This window comes from Carcharodon carcharias, chromosome 10, assembly GCF_017639515.1.
Source record: "Carcharodon carcharias isolate sCarCar2 chromosome 10, sCarCar2.pri, whole genome shotgun sequence".
NCBI classification, from domain to species: Eukaryota; Metazoa; Chordata; class Chondrichthyes; order Lamniformes; family Lamnidae; genus Carcharodon; species Carcharodon carcharias.
This window is the reverse complement of record NC_054476.1, coordinates 158,217,506-158,230,945: the sequence shown is the minus strand read 5'-3', so window position 1 is coordinate 158,230,945 and position 13,440 is coordinate 158,217,506. Positions and strand designations below refer to the sequence as shown.

Below are 13,440 nucleotides of genomic sequence, written 5' to 3'. Positions count from 1 at the left end.
TTCCAAGACTGAACATCATTTTTTGCTCTCCTTTTAAGGAGAAATCCATGATCTCTATAGGATCCTAACACACCCCAACTGGAGAAAACTTTTAAGGCTGGAATTTTCCAGCCCCTCACCGGCGAGATCTTCCGGTCCCACCAACGTGAATGGAGATTTCAATGGCTCACCGGGCCAGCCATGGGGGAACTCACCGCGGTGGGGGGGGGCTGGAAAATTCCAGTCTAAATGTCGGAGTGAGGACATTTACTGTGTTCAACATTTTTTACATTACAAGCATGATGCAATAAATAGTTCAATTTTTTTTTAAAAATGACTGTCTGTCCACCTTCCAACATTAGGCAAATGTTAGTTGCAAGTGCATACTGGAAGAAAAATAAAATAAGGAGCAGAGGGTTTCAATTGCCCGGGACTGAAAATAAACACAGCAAGTGAGTGACTTACCCCGCAGGGCGGACGCTATTCGCTTGCTATATACTGGCCTTAAAGACATTAACTAGTTCGGAATAGTTCACCTTGCCGCTCTGCAGTGAATGAGAGTTGGAATAAAAGCTGCTCCGCCGCTGCCGTCAAGGTCAGCACTGCCATCTCCAAATTTGACGGACAGTTCTGAGCATGCACCGCCCTTCCGGTCGCCCGGCCCACTGCCTTAGCAGGGATTTATCCTAGTCCATGTGGCTTTAATCTGTTTTTTCTTCTACCCTTTAATGTGTTTTGGAGAGGGGATACCTGCTTCGTTTATTCGCTTATATCCACCAGTAAACACTCGTTTTGAGCGTTTTAAGAGTGCAAGAGACAGCGAACCAGCTGGTATGTACCACAGGCTGTATTACATCTGACACCGTGATGTCGAAGCCGTGATGTCAAAGTACGGAGCCCAGGGCAGTCACCCCAATACATAGTACCCTAGGGATGGCTCTGGGTATTGCAGGCTTGAAATTATTGGGGTAATTTCTGACTTTATCGTCCTCTGAGACCCTCACTGGAAACATGTTGTCAAGAAATCTGACATATGCTGCTCACAATTTATGGATCATTTAGATTGAAGATCTGAAAACCATATGCAGTGTGCAGCCAAATTTCTGATGGTGTACTCCTGGACAAAGTTGAACACTGGAATACAAAGTTGGAAAATTGTCTCAAGTTCAAAAGGAATCATGGTGAATCACTCACCAAATGTGATAGCCAGCAGATGGCAGCCAAGTCCCAGGTAAAGACAATAAACAGCAAAGAGCCTGACCTTTTGTATATTTCCAACGTTTCTGTTTCATTTTGGCTCATGCATGTTTGATGTTTTTAATCATCATTGTAATTAATATAGGTGTTGATATTCCATACGCTTGTTGAGGGGCTTAGAGATTTCACTCTAGGTGGCTCATTTTTAGCATGACTTACTAAAGAATGAAAACAAGCAGATCTCAGGAATGACCTCAGGTTCTATCTTTGGCTTCCTCTAATTCATCTCCCACGTTTCCCCTCAATGATATTATCTGCAGATTTTTTTTGTTTGTTTGGCATAGAGTTACAATCAGAAGGGGATTAACATTCAGGGTAATTCAGGCATTTGGAATGGGGTACTAGGTGGCATTTTCTGTGCAAAATTGGAAAGGGACGTGTTTGCCTCTTTGCCCTCTCTCCACCCACCAAATTCCTCGCCATGGCTGTACTTATATTGTGATATTGTAATTTCCATACACCAAATGACCAAACAAAAGTATGTTTAGCACATAATATAAATATTTAAGAAGAAATCGCATTATGCATTATTCCAGTACCGTATGTGTATCCTGGCTCATTGCTAGCGCCCCTGCCTCTTACTCCAAATTGAGAGAGTTGAGCACAATCTAGGCTGACACTTCAGTGCTGTCCTGTTGGAAGTATTGACTCCGAGTTTGAGGACAGGGGTGAAGCTTGCTATTGAGCGTGATGTAAGTCTCACTGAGTCATCTTGTATGGTCTCTGGTGGGAATTCCAGCTCCACCATCATCCAATGGTACCACAGCTGATGGCAGTTCTTTACTGGGAATTCACAACAGTGAGGTCATCAGGCTGTTCAAATAGCCAATCAGATTAAAGAACTTTCACAGACACCCCCCCCCCCCTCCACAAATAAAAAGCACTATAACTTTAAAGAAAAATTTTTACATAGAGCAAATTAAAGATTGGAGTGAAGGTAGAAGGTAAAATATTCTGAAAGAATATTTTTAAAATAAATTAAGCTTTAAAAAAAATCAACTATTTAATAATTTAACAGTACTGCACAAACATCAAATTATTTTTTGTGGAAATTCTGTTCATCTGATTTTATTAATCATAAAACAAAAACAGAATTACCTGGAAAAACTCAGCAGGTCTGGCAGCATCGGCGAAAAAGAAAAGAGTTGACGTTTCGAGTCCTCATGACCCTTCCACAACTGATTTTTCTTTACAAAGAGAGGGGTGAAATATAAGCTGGTTTAAGGTGTGGGGGGGGGGGGGGGGGGGGGGGGGGGGGGGGGGGGGGGGGGGGGGGGGGGGGGGGGGGGGGGGGGGTAGAAGTGGGGGTGGAGGGTGGTGTGGTTGTAGGGACAAGCAAGCAGTGATAGGAGCAGATAATCAAAGGATGTCACAGACAAAAGAATACAGAGGTGTTGAAGGTGTGATATTATCAAAACGAATGTGCTAATTAAGAATGGATGGTAGGGCACTCAAGGTACAGCTCTAGTGGGGGTGGGGTGGAAAGATTAGCAGGGCATAAAAGATTTAAGAATAATGGAAATAGGTGGGAAAAGAAAAATCAATATAAATTATTGAAAAAAACAAAAGGAAGGGGGAAGAAACAAAAAGGGGGTGGGGATGTAGGAGGGAGTTCAAGATCTAAAGTTGTTGAATTCAATATTCAGTCCGGAAGGCTGTAAAGTGCCTAGTCGGAAGATGAGGTGCTGTTCCTCCAGTTTGCGTTGGGCTTCACTGGAACAATGCAGCAAGCCAAGGACAGACATGAGGGCAAGAGAGCAGGGTGGAGTGTTAAAATGGCAAGCGACAGGGAGGTTTGGGTCATTCTTGCGGACAGACCGCAGGTGTTCTGCAAAGCGGTCGCCCAGTTTACGTTTGGTGTCTCCAACGTAGAGGAGACCGCATTGGGAGCAACGAATGCAGTAGACTAAGTTGGGGGAAATGCAAGTGAAATGCTGCTTCACTTGAAAGGAGTGTTTGGGCCCTTGGACGGTGAGGAGAGAGTAAGTGAAGGGGCAGGTGTTACATCTTTTGCGTGGGCATGGGGTGGTGCCATAGGTGGGGGTTGAGTAGGGGGTGATGGAGGAGTGGACCAGGGTGTCCCGGAGGGAACGATCCCTACGGAATGCTGACAGGGGGGGTGAAGGGAAGATGTGTTTGGTGGTGGCATCATGCTGGAATTGGCGGAAATGGCGGAGGGTGATCCTTTGAATGCGGAGGCTGGTGGGGTGATAAGTGAGGACAAGGGGGACCCTATCATGTTTCTGGGAGGGAGAAGGCGTGAGGGCGGATGCACGGGAGATGGGCCGGACACGGTTGAGGGCCCTGTCAACGACCATGGGTGGAAAACCTCGGTTAAGGAAGAAGAAGGACGTGTCAGAGGAACAGTTTTTGAAGGTAGCATCCTCGGAACAGCTGCAACGGAGGTGAAGGAATGTTATGTTTAAAGTTATGTTTGTTGGGTTTGGAGGTGTATACTTGTGATGTGTAACTCTGTAAATAAATATAAAAGTGTTTAAAGATTGGGTCCGTATCCGCACCAACTGGCTTTCTGTAGGTGGAAAGTTATTCTTGCCCATCATTTATACCTCCACCAACATGAAAAACAGATCCATCAAGTCATTTATTTCACTTTCAATTGTGGGTCCTTGCTGTTCGAACTGGCGCTTGAAGAGTACTTAATTGGCTGAGAGAAGTACTTCAGGAAATCCTGAGGCCATAAAAGATGCCATAAAAATGTAAAATCTATCCAGAATCCACTGATAGTGCCAGTTGCCATTTACTTTGCAGTTCACACGCATTTAAGTATAAATCAGTACTGCTTGCAGTGAAAGGAGCTCAAATCACCAGTAAACATGAATTAATCTTTAACTTTCGATTATATGTACATCTTTAAAACTGACAGAATTAGCACTGGGACTTAATTTCAAACATTCGCATGGGTTTCAATTGTCGGAGTTGAGTGTGTGTGTGTGTGTGGGGGGGGGGGGGGGCCATTAAAGCGGGAGGGCGGGGTTACGTGTGGAGTCCTGACATTTGATTGGCTGAAGCGGCCGCCGATCATCTTGAGTGACGTTGGACGCCATCTTGCGGGCGGGCCATGAAGCGTGCGTGCGTGCGTGCGTGTAGTTGGGAGGCGGGGGGAGGGGAATAAAATGGCGGTAACCGGGCAGCGGCGGCGAGCCGGGCAATGAGGAGGAGCAGCGTCCGGCGCCGCAAATAAATCAAGAAAAGGGGGAGAGAAGCAGTGTCGGTGATTTCGGGGCCGGATCGTCACTACCGTCTGGTTTAATTTTCTGCTTCCCCCCCCCCCCCCTCTCTCTCTACTGTTGGCGCCGCTTTGTGAAGCATGGACCGGCTGGCGCCTTTTGGCAGTGAGTAGCCGCCCCCCCTCCCACGGCCTGGCCCGGCGCCTCGTCGTCCCGGGGGGGGGGGTGGTGGTGGTAACTGGAGTATCGGAGCCCTCCTTGGGCCTATCGCTGCTGCGTTTACAATGAGCCGGGAATTGAATCGGGCCCACATTTAGCTTGGCTGAGGGTCGATTCTGTTTCCTAATAAAAGTTTTCTCCTTCCCACCTCCCTCCACCCTCCGCGCTCCCTCCCTCCGCACACCCCACCCCTCCCTCTCCTCCCTCTGCGCTCCCCCACCACCCACCCCTCCCTCTCCTCCCTCTGCGCTCCCCCACCACCCACCCCTCCCTCTGCGCTCCCCCACCACCCACCCCTCCCTCTCCTCCCTCTGCGCTCCCCCACCACCCACCCCTCCCTCTCCTCCCTCTGCGCTCCCCCACCACCCACCCCTCCCTCTGCGCTCCCCCACCACCCACCCCTCCCTCTCCTCCCTCTGCGCTCCCCCACCACCCACCCCTCCCTCTCCTCCCTCTGCGCTCCCCCACCACCCACCCCTCCCTCTGCGCTCCCCCACCACCCACCCCTCCCTCTCCTCCCTCTGCGCTCCCCCACCACCCACCCCTCCCTCTCCTCCCTCTGCGCTCCCCCACCACCCACCCCTCTCTCTCCTCCCTCTGCGCTCCCCCACCACCCACCCCTCCCTCTCCTCCCTCTGCGCTCCCCCACCACCCACCCCTCCCTCTCCTCCCTCTGCGCTCCCCCACCACCCACTCCTCCCTCTGCGCTCCCCCACCACCCACCTCTCCCTCTCCTCCCTCTGCGCTCCCCCACCACCCACCCCTCCCTCTCCTCCCTCTGCGCTCCCCCACCACCCACCCCTCCCTCTCCTCCCTCTGCGCTCCCCCACCACCCACTCCTCCCTCTGCGCTCCCCCACCACCCACCCCTCCCTCTCCTCCCTCTGCGCTCCCCCACCACCCACCCCTCCCTCCCTCTGCGCTCCCCCACCACCCACCCCTCCCTCTCCTCCCTCTGCGCTCCCCCACCACCCACCCCTCCCTCTCCTCCCTCTGCGCTCCCCCCCATCACCCACCCACCCCTCTCCTCCCTCCACGCTCCCCCCAACCACCCACCCACCCCTCCCTCAGCACACCCCCCCACCATCCACCCACCCCTCTCCTCCCTCCACGCTCCCCCATCACGCACCCCTCTCCTCCCTCCGCTCGCCCCCCCCAACCACCACCTGCCCCTCTCCTCCCTCCGTTCCCCCAATCACCCACCCCCCCCCCCTCTCTCTTCCCACCACCACCCCTCTCCTCCCTCCGCACCCCCTAAAAAGGGATGGGAGAATGTAAGTAGTTAAGGAACACATTCTAATCAGATTCACAATGCTGCAAGGGGTACAAGTTACTACAGAGCAGCATCCTTCAGATGCCACAGGATGAAGTGTGGGGTTAGAGAATTTAAGCACTGTCATTTTATGTTTAGCTTTGCAAACTGATCAGATTTTTCTCCCTGTAAATTTACTTTGTTTTTACATGGAATTACTTAGAATTTACATGGAAAAAAGGCTATGCAGATATTTATGCCTGCAAGACTCCGCCTGCTCTACTACTACCCACCCTTTTTCTTTCCTTCTCTCTGTAATAAACTTTATCCCATTTTCGCAAATGTTATTATGAAATAAATTTAATGAAATACAAAAGCAGAAAAAAAACTGCAAATCCAGTGGGCCGTTCAGCGGGTGGGGGGTTGGGGGGGGGCGGGGTGGTGGTGGTTGGGGGGAATATTTATGGTTTCCAAAATGTTTGCTTTTTTTATTTCCAGCAGCTGTAGTACTTTGCCTCCATGAGATAATTGAAGGAAGGCAGGCCATTCCTTAACACCCTCCTCATCCCACCAAAAGGAAATTTGGATGTTAAAGGATGATGGTGATTTGTAGTGTCCCATCATGTAGTCAGAGCACCATTCAGTCTTTACAGCTGGGAAAACATTTATTACACTAGGAGGGGTTACTGAGGCAGTGAAAAGATAGTATAAAAAGTGAAAAGTAATTAAAAACCCCTCACTGCAAAATGGTACCATGTCCTTTTGTATTTCTTCTTCCCTGCCATATTTTTAAATGTACCTTTTATTATCCAGGCACAAAACCATATGTTTTAAACAGATAAGTGGCCTATAACTTTTTGCCTTCAAATTTTCTTCATCGCCAGCTATATGAAAATTTTTTTGAAAGTGAACATTCTGAAAGCTAATGCTTGCAAGTGTTCAAAGAACCTTTTTATTGTCCTGTAGTTTTCCTCCCAAGTTTTTAAACAGCACCCAATTTTCCATTATACCACATAGTCTCAAGTAATCAAATTAGAACAGGGAAGTTGTGCTGTGTACAAAGGCAAAATACTGCAGATGCTAGACATCTGAAATAAAAAACTAGTGCTGGAAATACTCAACAGGTCAGGCAATGTTTGTGGAAAGAAAAACAGCGTTTCATGCTGATGATGTTTCGTCAGAACTGGAAAAAGTATCAGAAGTAACAGGTTTTAAGAAAGTACAGGGGCAGGGAATGAAGGGTGAAATAAAAGGAGGTAATTCTTATAGGATGGAATAAAGGATCAATTAAATGACAAAACAGATGACGTTTTGTCACTTAATAATTTCTGCCTTCCGCCCTTTAACAGACCATCCTGTTCTTTTCCCTTCCTGCCCCCATTTCCCTGCCTCTATACTTGCCAACCTATTGCATCTGTATCTTTTTCCATTTCTGATGACAGATAATCAAACTGAAAAGTTAATTTTGTTTCTCTCTCTCTGATGGTCTGACCAGCTGAGTATTTTTAGCATTTTCTGTCCATAAACTGTGTATTTTTCCTGTAATGTCTCATTTCCAGATCAGAAACTTAAGAATGTAGGTAACAAGAATTTGTGTGTTAATAGTGTGTACATATTAATGTTAATCTGATTGTCATATTAATACTAATGTTTTATAGTTTAAAAAAAATAGTTTGGATCTTTATGTTGTAACGTAAGGCCTATGAAATCGTCTCATTCAAACTGCTGCTATTATCACTGACAGGCTTGTAACCACCGGACTCCAGCCTCGTATTATACAGCTCAGAGTGCTCTTTCCAGACACAAAACCAAATGTAGAAAGCCAAGCTTACAGTCGGGCTGCTGGGTTTTTTTTTCTAAAAGCAAAAATACTGCGGATGCTGGAGATCTGAAAGACAAACAGAAAGCGTTAGAAAAACTCAGGCCTGGCAGCATCTGTGGAGAGAACAGAGTTAACATTTCAAATCAATATGACTCTTGTGACGAGTCATATTGATGTTACAGTATTCAGAAATGACAATTGCTGAATCATCTTGATCCGATTTTATTCTAGGTGACCCCTTTGATCAACCACCATGTCGTGGATGCTCTTCTTACCTGATGGAACCCTACATAAAGTGTGCAGACTGTGGACCTCCTCCACTACTTATATGTTTACAGGTACACTGCTACAAACTTGAGTTTGTATGTAGACTGCAGGAAACGTGTTTCCCTTTCTTGCTTACATTTCACATCCTTCAGTTGCAATGTTTGATGATAAGTATTAGCAATAGACTTATGCATGAACATTGTTGTGCAAAATCATAAGTAGTTATGATGTTGAGAAATATAGAAAAATTAATTGAATGATACTAGGAAAAAAAGACATCCCACAATATGAAAAGTGTCTGGGCTGTGTTCGTGCAACTTGTCTTTTTGTCCCATTCCCCATTTTTCTCATATTGGCAATTAACTCTGTTCATGTATATTTTTGTGGTGCAGTAATAAAAGTGGTGGGGTGGGGGAGGGAGAGAGAGAGAGAGAGTGGTGGTTTGATCTTGATCACCCAATCCTTTTGAAGTAGGCCAGCGTGCCTTTGGAAGGCCTCTTTCCTCTTCTGTTCCCCTTTTCAACAGGTTCGGCCTGATTCTCAGCTGAGTGTTCAGACTAAGAAAGTCAGCATTTTCCAATCCCTAACTCAGCCGCCTTCAAGCCAAGTCAGCCAAATCTCAAGTTTGATATCCCAAATCCTCACCACCTCCCCTGTAGCTCCACACTGAGTAAAAGTAGTAATTTTGCAATAATAAATGATGGTAGAAAAGACTTAAGGAGCTAAAAACAAAAAAACTGCGGATGCTGGAAATCCAAAACAAAAACAGAATTACCTGGAAAAACTCAGCAGGTCTGGCAGCATCGGCGGAGAAGAAAAGAGTTGACGTTTCGAGTCCTCATGACCCTTCGACAGAACTGTTCTGTCGAAGGGTCATGAGGACTCGAAACGTCAAGACTTAAGGAGCGCTTCCTTCAAGTTGAACATAATCCAAAAGTGATTGTCACATAGTAAAAAAGGAAAAAAATTAAAAATCAGAAAAATCATTGTTGCTAAAGCTTATAAATAGTCATTTCTGAGCTTGTTTCTGTTTTGTGATTCTGCTGTAGTTTGATGTCTAAACTTGAAAACTAAGCTTTGCCTCCTTTTAATGTCAGATTTTATGTTTGAATTTTACTGAAGTACTTGCTGGCAATCTCAAGATTGTGTTTTTTTTTCCTTTCATGGGATGTGAGCTTTGCTGTCAAGGCCAGCATTTGTTGCCCGTCCCTAATTACCCTAATTTCAAGATGGTAAGCAACTGCCTTGAACCGCTGCAATCCATCTGGTGTGGATACAGTAAACAACCACAGTGCTGTTAGGGAGGGAGTTGCAGGATTTTGACCTACCAACAGTGAAGGAGTAGTGATGTAGTACCAGGTCAAGATGAGGTGTGTCTTTAAGGGGAACTTGGAGGTGATGGTGTTCCGGTGTGTCTGTTGGCCTTTGTTGTAGAGTTTGTGGTTTAGAAAGTGCCATTGAAGAAGCCTTGGCGAGTTGCTGCAGCACATCTTGTAAACCTTCCACACTGTTATCACTACCTTCATGTGGTGGAGAGAGTGAATGCTTAAAGTGCTGATCTAGTGGGCTGCTTTGTCCTGGGTAGTGAGCTGCACTCATCCAGGCAAGTGGAGAGTTTCTCTTCATACTTCTGACTTATGTCTTGTAGATGATGGAGAGGCTTTGGGGAGTCAGGAGGTTAGTAACTTACTGTAGAATTCCCAGCCTCTGACCAGCCCTTGTGGCCACAGTATTTATATGACTGGTCAAGTTAAGTGACATGGTGACACAGCATTACGTGTTAGAATTCACAACTGCTTTGTATTGAAAAATATTGTAAAGGATGGGGAATTAGGCATTAATTTGGAAGATTAGCTGTTTGGAGATAAGAAAAAAAGGGTCTTTTTTTAAAGAAATATTCATAAAATAAACTTTGGTATAACTGGTTGATAAAAATCACTAGAGAACAATATTTTAGGAAACTTAAGGGGAAGAAGAGTATTTTAAAATTTTGTTGTTCTGCTTGTAGTGCTTTACTAGAGGGTTTGAGTACAAGAAGCATCAAAGTGACCATAGTTATGAAATAATGGTGAGTACAGAGATTTTTAAAATTCTTCTTTATTCAGCTCCCAATACCTAAGTACAGAATTTCTTTTGTAAGTTAAGTTCTGATCACTCCTTAATATTTCTTGTAGATAAATAATTCTACTTATACAATTATGAATATGGTTTATAATTTATCTAATATTAAAGCCAAGCATAATATTGGATATGGATTAAGGGTTAGAGAGATATCATTTAGCTGTCGTACCTAACGAACAGGTAACAAATACATCATGCAGCTGCAGCAGCTGAGTTGACGAGTAGAAGAGAAGATAAGAAATAATAAGGATACACCAATCTTGGGTTTTAAGTTATAATAGGAAGTGAATACCAAGTAATCTATACGCTTCAGAATGTTTCTATATTTTCCCCATACACTCAAAATATGTTATGCCAAGTTTATTGAACAATGTACAATTTGTGGTAGAAATTTTCATTCAGAGAATGAAAATGATTATATTACCTGCCCCTTCAGTTCTCCCAGTTCGGTCAACTGTGACATGCTAGAGTTTCACAAGTTTAAAAAGAAATTCAGTTCCTCTACTTAAAAGCATTGGAATTAATTAGACAAATGGTGATGGTTGTAAATAGAATTTTCTTTTTCTTTCCATAACCTGTATGCAGACATCTGATTTTCCCATTTTGGATCCAAACTGGACAGCTCAGGAGGAAATGGCGTTGCTTGAGGCTGTGATGGACTGTGGTTTTGGAAATTGGTAATATAACCAATTTTTTGCTTGTAATGCAAATATTTATTTTCTCTTTCCAGCAAGCTTTAAAGATATATTCTCTGCTAAAATTTGTGTTCACTTCACAGTAGTCCTTATACAGAGCACATGGCCTTTTTTGTTACTGAGTTAGAAGCATTCAGCTATCTTTGCTGTTCTCTGCTGCCATTTCCTTGATAAAGTCCCAATACCAATACCTACTTGAAATAAAGACTAAGACTGTCTTCTTCCAACAGAGCTTTATTTTGGTCCACAAAATTCTACAGAGAACTTGTCTTCTCTTTATGTATTATATATTCAAAAAAATGGATTTTCTTTTCCATAACACAATCATCAATACATTTTTCCATTCAATAATTGCACATTATTTCCTCCTTCTGTACATTTTTTAAAGAAATGCCCACACAAAAATATTCCTCTTTTTGTCCCTCTTAGAGGATCTCCAATAGCATTTTGGAGTTCACTCCTCTTTTCATGAAGCAGTTGGACAATTGGTAATTGCTATCAATCCATTTGATCTTGGCAATCTCCTTATTCTCCAACGTCTGTTTTAAGCTTGCGATGTCAATTCGCAATCTCACTTCATAGCGCAGTTTGTAGAGTGAATATTTTCCCCAAAGTGTCTTATTGTCTATAAGCCATTTGATAGGTACCGTTCCTGAATATCCTTCTCCATTTAAAATTTCTGCCAGCATCTTTAATATGAAGAGGGCCATATCTACCACCTCAACAAGAGTGAGAGTCTCTGCTGCCAAATGTACTTTTTACAACTGTTTCCTTTCACTTCCCATGCCAAAGGGCAACATTTTTCTTTAGTCATCCCACCAGAAATATTATAAATCCTCCCACACTCAAATTGATCATAGATTTGCATAAGACACGCTACTAAACACAGTTTCATTTTTCTAAGAGCACTCAAAACACATTGATCCATTTTTAATTTTGCCAATGTTTTGTTTGCTGGAATGATTCCTTCAGCCTCGATCATTCATTTTAGTGCTCAATTCCAAAACTGCAAAACTGATGTCCAGCCTTGATTGTTTGCCTTGCCAATTGAGTTGCCCAATTAGACTTCTGGCTTCCTCTTTTTCCGTTTCAGAAGCCGCTGTATCTTTCTGGGAGGCCCTACCTACTAATTGCAATGGGATTGACATGCTCTAAGTAGGATTGCTGATGTAAAATGATGAGATCTGCTCTGCCTGATCTCCAATCCAATGTATTTAAACGCACCAGAAGCCTGACTTCTAATTTTAAACTCCGTCCTGAGTCCATCAATGACAACCGTTTCAAATTAGCTGCTGCTACTACCACCCCACAAAAAAATCATCTACATGCAAAGATGCCAGCAAGTTTCCCTCCAAGGTGCCAATAAAACATTACCAGGCCTGTTTCCAACTGAGGGCAGCCCAACTTTAACAAAACTGACCTCATTGAGAAATATCAAACTCTGGAGGCATAATTTAAACAGTGTACACATTTATTTAGAAGAACACTGCAGAGTGTTCTTCTGCATTTGCGCCTCTTTCGGTGAGCAGAGAAAAACTTGCCTTTGAAGTTGGTGGTCCCTGCAAAAAGGCAGCTTTAATATCAATTTACTTGCATTCCCAAGCATTTGTAGCTAACAGCCAAGATGATCTTCAGAGTAACTTTTCCTGCTGTAGGTGAATCTGCTCTTATATCCCAGTCACCCAATTTTTCTTCAAAACCTTGTGCCACTAGTCTGGCTTTAATTTTATAAATCCCATCAGGAAGCACCTTTTCCGTGCATATCCATCTATGAGATGGAACTGGTTGTCCCCTATCCAGCACCTGTGCATACCCCAAATTCTTTCCAACCATGTAATTCTTGCTGTTTCGCCTAATTTGTTTGAAGCTACTAAGACTTTTCGATCACAAGGGCTCCTGCTCCTTGTAGCATTACTAGTCTGTGCCATATTCCTTGACCTTAAACTATGTCCTCTATCTTGCCTTCTGTCACCTTCCAGACTGTTACTGCTTGATCTGCCTCTATTTATAGATGTTCTTTCAACTGTTCATGACTTCTTCCTAGAGGCACATTCACTCCCAGACCCACTGTCTGAACTGACACTACATTTCCATGCCTTCCATATTTGTACTTCATGTTCCCAATCCATAGGCCTAACCTCCTACACTTTCTCTTATATGTTAAACTAGTTTTTATATTTTCCTGTGGCCTTCCCTGCTCTGCCTAAAATCGTTGTATCCCTCCAATGATTAGCCCTTTCTGGCAAGTATTTAACTTTAGTGCCAGCTTTTGGCAGTTGTCCCCTGGGACAAATAGCCTCATCTTGTTCATCCAAATTACTGTGTCCATCTTCAGATATCCTCAATCTCAGCAACTGGTCCTCACAATCATGCAACATATGGGTACGAGAAGTACATGGTTCCTCATCCCTTCTCTCAACCCTTCCCAGACTTGCAAATTTGTAATCCTCTGAGTGTACCCGAAAAATCTGGTTCCCATGCTGTAAAATGACGGTTTTACCATCTTTATCTATAACCTTTCCTGGGCCATTCCACTCGTTAAGTCCTTCTCTTTTGTAGTATACCACGTCTCCCTGATTAAAAATAGTTTCTGATGGTCATTCATTGTGTCTTAGAGCTCACTGAATTCTTTAAGAAACTC

The 13,440-nt window shown here is 44.2% G+C and overlaps 1 protein-coding gene across 4 annotated transcripts in view; it reads left to right on the top strand.

Moving 5' to 3' along the window:
- Positions 1-4,358: 4,358 nt before the first annotated feature.
- The window catches only part of tada2a (transcriptional adaptor 2A), a 41,114-nt gene continuing 32,032 nt past the window's right edge, over positions 4,359-13,440 (top strand). For 2 of the 4 annotated variants that reach the window (XM_041198417.1, XM_041198419.1), the window contains exons 1-4: positions 4,359-4,589; positions 7,948-8,054; positions 9,992-10,051; positions 10,690-10,781. In XM_041198417.1, coding sequence (XP_041054351.1) covers positions 4,565-4,589; positions 7,948-8,054; positions 9,992-10,051; positions 10,690-10,781 — 284 coding nt within the window. In that variant the 5' untranslated portion in view covers positions 4,359-4,564. The remainder of the gene's footprint in view (positions 4,590-7,947; positions 8,055-9,991; positions 10,052-10,689; positions 10,782-13,440) is intronic. The other 2 variants (XR_005944297.1, XM_041198418.1) reach the window with 2 other exon arrangements.